General features: G+C 37.4%; 1 protein-coding gene across 1 annotated transcript in view; it reads right to left on the bottom strand.

Annotated features, from left to right (window-relative positions):
- Positions 1-8464: 8464 nt before the first annotated feature.
- TRDN (triadin) overlaps positions 8465-12788 on the bottom strand; it is a 232219-nt gene continuing 227895 nt past the window's right edge. Inside the window, exon 38 of the mRNA XM_064508938.1 lies at positions 8465-11141. Coding sequence (XP_064365008.1) covers positions 10999-11141 — 143 coding nt within the window. The 3' untranslated portion in view covers positions 8465-10998. The remainder of the gene's footprint in view (positions 11142-12788) is intronic.

A 12788-nucleotide genomic window follows, 5' to 3' on the forward strand; every position in this document is an offset into this window, starting at 1 on the left:
GACTTTCAATTTAATTATTTAGATTGCCTCTTCTTTCTCTGTTGCCCTTGCAGGAATTATGAATTTGAACATATCCTTGGAGTCACTGACTAACTTGTTATAAAAACACACAAGGGGAACAAACAAGGCAAAATAAAACTAGAGAGACAAGAAGATGAGAAATTCAAGACCTGAACTTCTTTGACCAGGGATGCAAAAGCTTGCATGTGATGCCAGTCCTCTTAGTGGTACTTGAACTGTGTTGCAACACAGATTGCCATCACCTCTTTACACATGTGTTGCTCTGAACTCGTATATACATTCCACAAGTAAAGTACACAATGAGAGCCTTAGCATGGCTACATTTTATCACAACAATGAACAAGCATATTAATGCTACAGGCTAAAATGTCTACACACTAAAACTTCACATAATAAGATCTTTTACTTATCATGAGATAAATGTAACAGACAAACCATTCAGAAATTCCATGTCATTTGCCCATTTTTTAATTAACTAATGTGTGTTTCAGTGGAACTGTGTTGCTTATCTACAGTATGAAAACACAAAATAAAATTGCTTTCTGATTTAGTGAAGAAGACTTATTAACTTCTTTTCAGTTATAGTTTCTCATTTAAATGAACATTTCATTAGTTTTATCAACAAGTCCAAGCACTAAAAATAATTAGTAATGGAAAGCCTCGAGCAGTATTATTACATGATATCTTCATTATACCTTAATCACTTGGAAAAGATACATGCAAAGGAAACATTAAAACCACAAATACAAATGAAAAGAAAGATGAAACTTCTCAATTTTATTTTCCCATTTTCTGTATCGAGTTCTCAAGCTTTCCGTTGCAGCTTTTCCCTCTCAAATGCTTAAAAAAGCTGTAGTTCCTACCAAGAATTATACTTCTGATATTAATATCTTTTAAGATGGAGAAGCCATTTTATTTGATAAAATCACATCTTTGAATTGCCTTTTTAATAAATAATCCGCTAATGTATTTAGTATGCAACTGTATCACACACACAAAGTTGCATAGGTGTGGTCTCCATTAATTCATACTGACAAGGTACAAGGTTTTGCCGGAGAATGGTTATTTAATCCCATAAACCATTTGGAGTACATGTATCAGGCGACCTTGCATCTAAATCAGTTTCTTTGAGTGAGCTGATTGCTACAGGTGTCCTTGGGAAATGCATAAGAAACATTGACAATGATGTTACCTGTAGACAGCAACTGAGGACATATAATGGCTTATTCAGTATAATGGTATGAAACAGTTCAGTTTTTTTTGTGCATTCTGGTTATACACACTGAGCATATGTTGAGTATGTACGCTCGTTTGGGCCCCTCGGGGAACTTCAGTGTCCCTCTGTCTCCTGGAGTTTGATTTGGCTGTGGTGAGCACCAGGCACCTCGGTCAGGTTTCAGCAGTTTTGCTCCTGGTCAGAAAGACTTGTAGGTGTGTGGAGATATGAAATGAAACAGGAAAGCATCTAATGAGCACTGCAGTTACAGCTGTGACTTTATGGACCTAAGTTTTTCTTAAACCCGTTCTCATGTGTCTGGGTCCTTCTTTTTGGTTCAGCAGCTGCAATAACTATCTTCACAGCATGTTGTATAGAGAAATAAATTATTTCTCTGTATTCTTCTTTACATCCTTGATATCAAATGAAGTATTTGTGTTTCACCTGGACATTGGTTTTGAAACACAGTCACATAGCTGTTTCTCTTTATAACAAAAAGGCAATTAGAGATGGGGATACTGGGGATCCAGACTCCAGGCTTCCCTTTGACAACTCTTTTACAACTTATTGGTCACACTCTTGATCCCTGGCTACTGCAGGCTGGCATAGCTATGAAAACAGATGTACTTTTTTCTAAAGTTAAAGAGAAGATTTGAGGGGCTCTTTTCCAGCAGGCATCGTGTTGGGGAAAGATGGAGTTAGACAAAAATTAAAAAATTAAAAATTCCCCAGAGAAAGTAATGGCACAGCCAGTGGGCAAAGGGGTCTATGGTGATGTTTGTCCATCAGCAGAGGACGGTAGGAACAGCTCAGTATATTTGGGTGCTTGCCAGACACAGAGAGGGAAGGAAGAACAACTGCTAATATTTCAGAGGGTCAGCAGTTTCAACTGCATGGCAGCAGATTTATGTTGGCTAGGCCAATTGATTTGATCAGGGACCAAGATCCATCAAAGTTATTATAAAAATAATTAAACAAAAGCAGACAAGGCCTGCTTGTGGCTTGCAAGGCAAATGAATTGAATTCCTTTTCAAAAGGCTGAACAGAAGCTAGGTACATGCAGAGATAGCTCTTCAGAGGTACATGCAAAATGGAGTGCTGCTGTCCCAAAGATGGATAGAAAATGCTTGAAGGTACTAAAATTTGTTTGCAGCAGCTATGGTTTCTTGCGTTCTATTATCTCTGGGTAGCCCAGGGCCTCACGTTCCTCATGCCTTGACTTTGCTCTTGTCTGCTTTCACTGTTCTCCTGCCTCCCATTGCTTCCCTAGGAGTGGGTGACTCCTTGCATGCCTGGCTTCTCCTCTCAGCCGGAGGGGGATAGTTGCAGAAGTGGAAGTAAGGCTTCCTCGGTGAGGAAAGACCCTACCGGCTCAGCTGTGCTTGCGCTTGTCCTCTCATTCTCTCTCTCTCTCATGTGATTTTCCACGCCAGTAGTTAGCCCCCAGGCTTCCTTCTCACAAGTCTAAAATTCATAAAGCAGTCACTAGCTTGGAAGCTTTGGAAGGCTTTCCATTAAAAAAAAAAAAAGGAAAAAAAAAAGAATTGTCCACTGTTAAAAATTAAAAGACTTTAATTCAGTTAATTTTAATGTTCAAACCCTGGATGTGCACAACTACTACCAACTAAGCTGTTGTCTCAGGTAAACATATTAGTGCTCTAAAATTAAAAGCTTTATAGCTGTAAAGCTTTCCAATGTTTTTTCTCTCTTGAAGAACACCTGTGAAGGGTTTTGTTCAGCTCCCTGCCTCCTGCAGGTCTTCACAGTAGACAAAATCCAATTTTGAGCTTCACATACAAAAATGAATTGACATAGTTTCACTAATATCAGTCCGAGAATACTGATTTAAATGAGTACTAAGATAATGGTAGCAGTGTTTTGTGAAAAGGTAAGACTGGGAGCTCTGCAGAGTGAGACCCCTTATAAATGCAAACAACACAGGAAGAAGAGAGGACTTAATCTACAAATCTCTGTTCAGTTTGTCCAAGATGGACTTTTAACAGCTGTGCTTTATTCCAATATGTGTTATTGAACTTATGTAAAAATGCCACAGAATGAAATATGAGGGCCTATGGAAGGTCATTTATTGGCTTTAAATTCCATGAATTTACAAGGATGCTCTGGGGACAAGAAAATAGTTGTCTGCATGTGCATACCTATAGGACTACAGGTGCCTTGCTACAGTTCACACACACACAGACATTTCTTCCCATCAGTCTTTGCATGCTATTTTAGGAATGACCATGAAAGCTATATCCTCAGATTGCTGAAGTGGCACAGCTCCACTAAATGTGATTTTCAAGTGGTTGGTATCTGAGTCATCAATAGGTAAGATGCCATCCTCAGTTTGAAAAGCAATCACTGCCGACATCTCAGAAGCTCTCATTTATGCCACATGATCTGGGGTTTGAATGTCCATTCCTATGATTTGAAAACAATGTTTAAGGTCTACAGAAATGCTTGAGAGCGTCTTCCACAATGTTACTGAGTAATCGTACTAAGTATCAAGCAGCCTCCCAAATTACTTTTCAAACATTTTTCTTTCCCTCTAAAGTTTTGATCAAAACACATATATAACAAACAAAGTTATGAAAGTGTTTGTTTGATTTAGTATGAATTTCAGCTTGTTTATACTGATAGTCCTGGTATAAGCCTAAAAAACTCAGCTGCATACCAAAACTAAGCCGTTGCTTCTTAGCCAATGATTCAATCTTTACAGCATATTATTATTAGAGGATTGTTTTAACACTATAAAACTATACATGTATCCAAACAAGAGTAGAGAATAGTACATTATTGGGAGCAAAAGAACGATAATGGTTGCACATCATAGAAGTCCTTATAGCAAGGTTCTCAATGGGGAGGGCAAAATCTATCAAATAGGGTCATACTCAACCCTTCTTAACTGCTCTACTGCTGGATTTTTTCAAAGAATTTACAATATCAATTAAATTGCAGAAACCCTTTTTACTGCAGTGTGCCAGTCGCTACCATCCAAGATAAAGCTGCTCAGAAACAGAGGGTTATACAAATTATCCCTATGACAAATGTAAGTAGGTCTCCCATACCTGGATTTATTTGACAATTTTTCTGATTTTGGATTACATAGATTTATCATTGTTATTACTACTAACGCAAGGAAATGATAGGATATCAACATTGCTGTTACAAGCTTTCTGAAAATGGCTAGACTATTTTGCATGAAATCATTGGGTTTCAGGCAAATTACAGGCATGAGGCATGCTGTTGGTTTTATTTCCTGAAAGCTGAAGCACCCAGGTGTTTCATTTTCAGTGACATTTAGCATTTAGTAACCTCATTGTCATTGTTACTAATTTTCCAAGTGCCTTTTCCTGGTTTCACTTTGAAGAAAGATGTGAAAAAATGCTTCAGTACTTCAAATTTATCTCCTACTTTTTGAGGAAGCTTCCAAAATGGTTAGCTAAATGATCAACCAATTAAAAAAAAGCACATTAATGGTTGGATCCAGGCCTCTTTAAAGTCTATAGAATTCAATCGACTTCGATAGCCACTGGACTTAAGCGCAGAGATGATAATTATGTTGGTGAGGCATTCAGGGAAAAACAGTCTTGGCAAATAAATAAAAAGGAAGAAGCTTTGTTTGCTTTAAACAGTTAGGTAGACTTTGAAAATGTGCTCATAACCCCAGGTTATTTTATTACTTTACTTTTTCAAGTCTACTTTCTTAAAGTTTTCTGATACATTTTCTTTCAATTCTAAAGGAATAATTAGTGTTATTCTGATTGACCACTTAGATTACAACTTCCTTGTTCTACTTTACTAACTTTTTCTATCAAATAACATGTTGTCATTCCACCTGAAATGTCAGTGGAAGGTATGCAAGTACATATACATGTGTTTACAAACACACACCCCCACCCCCACCCCCACACGTATGTTATAGTGGAACGCAGCATTGTCTTCCACACTCTATAAAATTGCCAAGCAGTAGCAATTTATTCAGATTTTCTCAGACCAAACTTAAGTTCACTCATGTAAAGGTCAAGGAGAGAACAAAGACAACCAGTTGTTTTAAGAAAGGGTGGCCATATCACTTTGACAGGAAGATATGCTATTTACAGAGACACAGAAGGTTCTCATCAAGTTGTCTTTATGTTGTCTTTTCTTCATTTAAATGCTACAGCTAAGCTCTAATTTAACAGCATGGTACTCAAGACTCCTCCTCTGTATTGTTCATTTTCTGAAAGAAAAGAAGTATGGTAGGTGGATTGCAATAAATATGCATTTCTATCTTCATCATCCAGCTGGAAAGTATTTTGGAGCATTAATGTCACCAGCTTTATTTTGCCATTTGTCTGTAGGGTCTAAAAACTCCAAGATCATCATTTTGTAATGCCCTTCAGCAGAAGGAGGAAGAAGCTGATCAAAGTGTTTCTGTTAACTCTTTATGATAATTGCAATTATTCAGTTTGACGATTTAGTTTCAAAGAATTTTTTTTCTGCTAGCTGGAGCTTAGAATGTGGCAAGTGTCAGACTAAATGTACTTCTGAGCAAAATTAGGCACAAAAATGAGGAAACTGTAGGATTACAGTACCAAACATCCCACTTATCAGAAAAAGCTGCTTATTACCTCCACTACCAATCTTATTCAGTGATTCGCTGGTTCACACTGGCAGTAATATTATTTATTTATTACAATTTCTCAGTAGACTGAGAAAAGAACTAAAAATTTTAGAATATGGGCACACTAATAAAGAGGCCTTGAGAGAAAATTAAAAAAAAGCTTTCAGGTAAAAACCAGTCTGGGAAGAAGTTTGCTTGTGGTCAAAGTATCTTTCATCTCTATGAAACAAGACCACTTAGGCTTTTCTTAGACAAGAACCAAACCAAATGGAACATAGATGTCACACTGGTCACTGGAGTAAATTTTTCCCTTTGAAAATAATGCAAAGAAAGAGGTCCAAAGTTGTAAAAAATTTTTTTCTGGTGCATATTGGTAAAACAGAACCTCCTTTCCCCCCTGTGAAATAACAGTGATATCTGGAAAGTGCATTTTTTTGCAATACCTTTCCAAAAGAAAGCATTAATGAGTAATTTAAACTGTTGGGCTTTCGGACCAGGCAAAATAGAACACTGTTCTAAAAAGACCACTACTTCTATCATAGTAAGAGACAAGATTGGAAAATGAAGAATCTCTCTCCTGAGAATCAATAACTGACATTGTCCGTGAGACATGAGCACTGCTGAACAGATTGTTTTACAGAGGATGTATCACAAGCAAGGATCACACACAGGAATCCATAAACTAAGACAAGGAGCACAGATGATGAGTCACGTTATTTCCCTGTTTAATTGAAAGGCTGAGGCTTCTCCTGCATTGAGGGGTACACTCTGAACAGAGAGGTTTTTCCCACTGGTGAATAATGTGGGTTTTTATCTATTTGTCTGGCTGAGCATTTCTGCAGGACTTCATTAAATAAATGGTAGGAGATCCTGATATCTAGTGACATTTTCAGATGTATAAATAATATGTGCTTCATGTTTTTATTTGCCTTTGTGTTTCTTCCTTCTGGAAAATTAAAAGAAAGCAGAAATATCACCTGAACTTTTATGAGGCTGAGTCTTTAGAAGGTTCTTCTTCTGTGCATGTTCCATAGGAGCAACTTAGCACTTATCTCCTGCCCAGGGCTAAGCAGACTTCAGGAGTGAGGTATCCCTGTGCTTATGTATCTTAGAGCCTTATCTAATAGACTTTGTCAAAGTATGCCAGGTACATCAAGTAAAACTCTAACTACTTTCTTTTGGTGATTCTCATTTTATCTCACTCCCCAGAGGTTAGAGAAAATATGAAAGCTGTCAGAGGGGTACCTGAAAACAGCATTCAGACAGTGGCTGTATGTCAGAAACCCTCCTATGCTCAGTATTTCCTTGTGATTTCTTCCCAGCGTGTAGCTTTTTAGTGCCATTCAAAGGTACCTACCTCTGAGCATTGAATAAAGAACCAGATATCAAATATTTAAAAATACTTAACTAAGATTAATAAAACCTCCTGTTTCTTTTTCTCTCTTAAGTAAGCATTATCCTTTCATCCCAAATGGTCTTTCTTGATCTTTATATTTTAGATATTTTTTTCATGTCAGTCTTCTCTCTCTCCCCAAATATTCCAGTTTGCCTACTGTCCAAATCCTAAGTCTCCCTCTGTTCTTTGTACCCTCTCTAAAATTCTCTTCATTTTTCTTCCTACACTTTCAAAGGTTACCCTGAAACTTTGCCTTCACTGCTGTAATTTTTTCTTTACCCACTTCTCTCACCTCTGTGCAATATCTCCCTTAACATCCCAGGATCTCCTTATAACTCTTTTTTCTCCCAGTTGCCTTCTTCAAAACAAATTACCTTTCTTTTTGATCCTGGCCCTCATAACACATTGTGATATTTCTTTCTTGTCAGTTACCAACCTCTAACACCTTCCCATTTGCCTTCTCCCAATACCACTCACCTTCTCCTTCTCCTTTTTTTCTTGGCTTCCAAAATCTTGATTCCTTGGAAAGAAGTGCTACCGACGGTATGTGACTGCGGGCAGTCAGCAGCTGACTTAAGTCCAAGTAGCTGGACAGTCAGTGTCCTCTGTAATAGAGTAAGTCTTTCATTCATTTCTCCCTGTACACAGTAGATTATACAGTGGGATGATGGAGTGGAAGCAAAGTGTTAAGTAGAATAGGAAAAGGAAGAGATTATCGTCTGCTATCCTGAGCACCTGCTTATGCCCTGATGTATAAAGACATGTCCACCTGCAACTGAATTATGCCTCTGCTTATTGCACTTCTCCTTCTATGCTGGATTAAAGCATGGTGTCATAATAGAATTTTTCTACAGGGATTTTTTCATCTAAACTAGACTGTACTAAGTAGTAAATATCTGTTTAGAAAAAAGCTGGCAGTGTAGTTCTAGAGTTCTGGGATAAATCTGTGCATTGGTGTACTGGTTGCATGTTCTGTATTGTGTTCTAAGTGGAGACACAAGTGCTGGACAAATAGGAATTTGCTGCCATTCTGAGCCACTAAGCAGTGGCAGAAGGTATATAGGATCTGTCTAAATTTCATTTTCCAGACTAATGGTAACAAATGCCATGTCTCTTCGTATTCAGAAGATTTCTATATACTTAGTAAGAATAGAAGACTTGTATATGTAAATCCTTATGATCCACTTTTAGATTCACAAAAAACATAACCTCTGGCGCATGGTTTATATTCTTTATTTTTCAAAATGGATAACAATCAGCATATGATTTTGCAATATTTCAGGCTAATTTGAGTAAAACCATGCAATTCAAATGACTTATTTTTAAGATTCCAGGCAAATTTAATTTATGGAGAAAAATGATTGCCACTTGGAGAGTGGATCTCTGTTTCCTCTATTCTTCAAGACAGTGGCTGAGATTAGGAAATGACAATAAATGGCTGATTCTATACCACTTGTTCACTGATATTCAATGTTTATGTTTCCAAACCCATTCAGATATCTAACTGAAACATTTTGAGAATGAGATCTGGGACACGTTCTTGTCATCTCCCAGCTCAAAGAGGAATAACTATAATACACAGAATTTATTTAAGCAAAAGAAGCCAAAAAGAATAACAGCTTATAGCATAATAAAATCTTGTCCTGATTGGATAAAGTTTTGAATTAAATTAACCAATTTTCAGAAAGTTATAATCTCATTTTAAGACAGCTTTCACAGTAAAAACCTAAGGCAATACCATCCATAATAATATACACAAAATCACAGATTGCAAAGGAAAAAAAAAAGCCATTGGAAATATAAAAAGACTTAACTGAAAAGAAATTAAAAACTGTCATTTCATCATGAAAAAGTCTTGTCTTGCAGCTCTACAATCCTATACTTATCTCCAGATTGGATTTCACAGGTGACAGTGGAGGCATTCACACTGAACAGTTTTATGTACAGTGAGCCCCTATATAGGAACAGCTCCCTCTAGGGCAAGAAGGTTTCTACTTCTCTCCAGAAACCACTGTCTAGGCTGCTTGGTGCTGTGACAGATTTTGCAACACAGGACCTGTGCAATGTAGAGTGCACCAAGACAAGAACTCGGTCCACGCAGGGTGGTGAGCAGTAATCAGACTGTGCTAACCTGACTCAGCAACCTGGCAACAAAGCTTTCTGAACTGCCCTAATCTGTCAAGGACTCAGTTGTCTGAAACTCATGTAAGTCAATTATTTGATTAAGATAAGAATGGAGTGGCAGGGAGAGGAGGCAGAAGTGAGTGATATTACCTTCAGCTATGCTAAAAATGAAAGAGCAATATATAGTTACTGGTATGATTGGATTCTGTGAGTAGCCAAGTTCTGTGTTGAACCTCATGATGTTTGACCTGGTAACTATATAACTAAGGTCACTGCTGTGTATTTCACAGATTAAATGCAAAGGTATAGTAATAAAATACAAACAAATAGCAGCTTGCAAAAAAATGCATGATTATTTACATTACTGGACATACAGACAATTGAGATGCCAATTTACAGCCAAGTGCCTCCACATAGGTCAAATCTCATCTTTTTTAAGGTAACTAATCAGTTATTTCTACAGAAATAAACACAAGAAGGTTGAGGATTGGCACATCTACTTGCAGTCCTCATCTATAATTTATCAACAGTAGAGTGCATTTGGAGGAAATCCTTCTAGCAGCTCAGGAATCCTTCCTTTTCGTCTATTAAATCAGCTACCCAGACTACTGCATACGTTCTTGTTTTTTCTTTTTTTTTGATCACTGATCTGATGTTGTATCAAATTGACATTTTCGCCTGGAAATCTGGATTGGTTTGGTTTCATAAGTGGCATCTCACATCGTAATTTTCCATCAGACTTATTCTAATAGCAAATGGTTGGCTGATATATCATCCATTTGCATGGTCTGTGCTGCAGGTCAGTCTGATTTGATAAGAACTCAATGCAAAAAAGAAAAGTACAAGTATTAAAAAAGATTTTCTTTTTTTTCTTGGGACCTTCATGTTGTCACACGCTTGGTTTTCCTCACCTTTGCCATGTTTCACTTTCTCTGCTCACTTTGGGCTTTAGAAAGCAAAGAGTTTGGATTTCACCAACAGGCAGGGCAAACACAGACATCATGCTTTTACTACTTCAAGCTAAAAGTAAATATTCATCATTAACATGGCTTGGAGAGTGAACTTGTTGATGTACGCTGAGCTGCTCAAAGTGAGAGAGTTTCAGGCTACACTGGTCAATGAGACATAAAAATAGCACCAGTCACACAGCATATTTTCATGACAGGTTTTTTCTTGTCAGCAATTTGAGTGAACGTTAAGCAGAAATGATTTAGGATTGCAGATAGTCTTGCAATCTTGCTGATATAACAGTTACATTCATCCTTTCCCTCCCTAAATATGATTAAATGGAAAATAGACTCACTTTAATGCTGAGCAGGTAGAGAAAAACAATAAGAGCAGAAGAGGCAGGAAAACACACACGCACAACACACGCACACACACACACTCATACACACAGTCAGGCCAATGCTTTGTTAGCATTGCAGTCTTTCCACAAGAAATGGGGCACTTTTACATTTCTACCTTTATCAAACACGGTCCATTACTTCTTGTTTGCCTCTGCCCCATGGAAATGGAAACTTTTCTGGGTGCATATGACCAACATTCTTGCAGTAACGGGTACCACTGTAATTACTGTGGACTGAGCAGAAAAGATAAAGTGAAAAATGTGAATAATTGCAGGACGCGGTCTCTCTACTGCCCAGGTTTCTTTGTCTTTCTCCTGGAAGTCTTTGAGTGAGTCTTTTCTTCCTTCTTAGAGAGTGGATTAATGGGGAATTGCAGTCCATATCCATTAAGTCCATTTAGGAAGACACACTGAAAGTAGCGGACAGGAGCTGGGGAAACAAAGACAAGAGATCATTACTGTTTACAGCTTCTGGACTGTGACCATGAGTCTCTCCTATGTTCTTCCAGAAACCACTGTATAATTTCATTCCCATTAATTGAGTTATAACAGCACATATCTGTAGTGTGATCACAGCAAACCAGATTCCACATGACAAAAAGATTTTAACTAAAAGGCCAAGTGATATCTTTGTAGTATAAGATTAGAAATTATTTACAATTCCACTTTTAAAGGCACAAAGCTATGGTTATATTTCTCCCAGAATATTTGTATTCTGGGATGGCTGAGTGGAAAACCCCTAAAGCCACACATATAATTTCTGCTTTTGTATTCCACAGCCACTTTCAGATACACTGATGAGCTCCAGGAGGACTCACATATAGTAGTGATAATGGCATATCTTATTTGCCTTCAAATGATCAATCTTTATTCTGAATAAGAGGATGATATGTGGCAGGACCTCTTTCTTAGTCTTTCACAAGTGAGGAGATTTTCTCCCTTTTTGATTTTTTGCCTGTATAGTCACATTTCTTTCCATTATATGTTTTAAAGGCTCTCAGGAACACTTCCAACATAGACAGAATTGGCCTAATTTGTTAAGAAAGCTGAGTTTTGCTCTCCAAAAGTCTGGCTGACAGGGTTTTAGAATATAACTATTAGTCAGTTATGTTTTTGGGAAAATGATCGGAGGAATGCTAGCATTTGAGGGAAGGTACTTCTCATGCAAATGATTTTTTAGTGCCTATTTCTTTCCTCTGCTGTTCATTCCATATGAAAAAGAGTAGCTGTTCACTATGACAGTTCCAATCTGAAACAGACTTCAGAGCTCCCCTGTGTTATAAACTCAGATGCAAGGTTTATTTATTAACTGCCAAGTCACAATAAATGGAGGAACACAGAGCGGTGTGTAAGAAATGCCAGTATATTCAATCCAGTGATTTTTTCCTCTGTGGTCTTCTTGCCTGACTCACACAAAGATTAAGTCTCTATTATTTAAGTAGCACTCTTGAAAATGGTGCTTGAAATCAGACCCGTCTGCAAATGACTTCCTGCTTTCCCTGTGCAACAAAGAACGTAAATAAATTTTTCTCGAAATTTTTAATATTTCCACAATGTTTCACTGTGAGATGAATATGAGATTTCTTCAGAAAATGGGGAAAAAGCGAATCCCACAATTAGAGCACACAGCCAGAATGTGAAAGACTGAGTTTCCAATGTGAGGCCTGAAAAGACACACACCTGGGGCTTGGGGTGGATGTGCTGTACTCTACCACTGGCCAAATACAGTGGCCCTTTGGCAAGACCGAGAAGTTTCTGGGATATGTTATAGTTTCAACAAATAGGCTTATTCCATCTTGAACTTAAGATATCTTTCCTGAATGAAACTAATCGAAAGCAGTACATTGCCTCAAAAAAGTTATAATAATAATAAAACAAGTTTTCCTATCAAAATATTCAGCCAGAGATCTCCCAATCAGGTCTACTTAAAAAAAAAAAAAAAAAAATCTGAAATTGAAATTGCTAGTGGGTGTCAATTTGATAAAGTGAAACAACTTACAGGAAGGAAGTCATTAATTACAAACTCACCTTTCTCTTTTTTAATGGAAATTATTTCTGCATATTCCTCTAATGGATA

The sequence above is a fragment of the Dromaius novaehollandiae genome, chromosome 3 (genome assembly GCF_036370855.1).
Source record: "Dromaius novaehollandiae isolate bDroNov1 chromosome 3, bDroNov1.hap1, whole genome shotgun sequence".
Classification (NCBI taxonomy): domain Eukaryota; kingdom Metazoa; phylum Chordata; class Aves; order Casuariiformes; family Dromaiidae; genus Dromaius; species Dromaius novaehollandiae.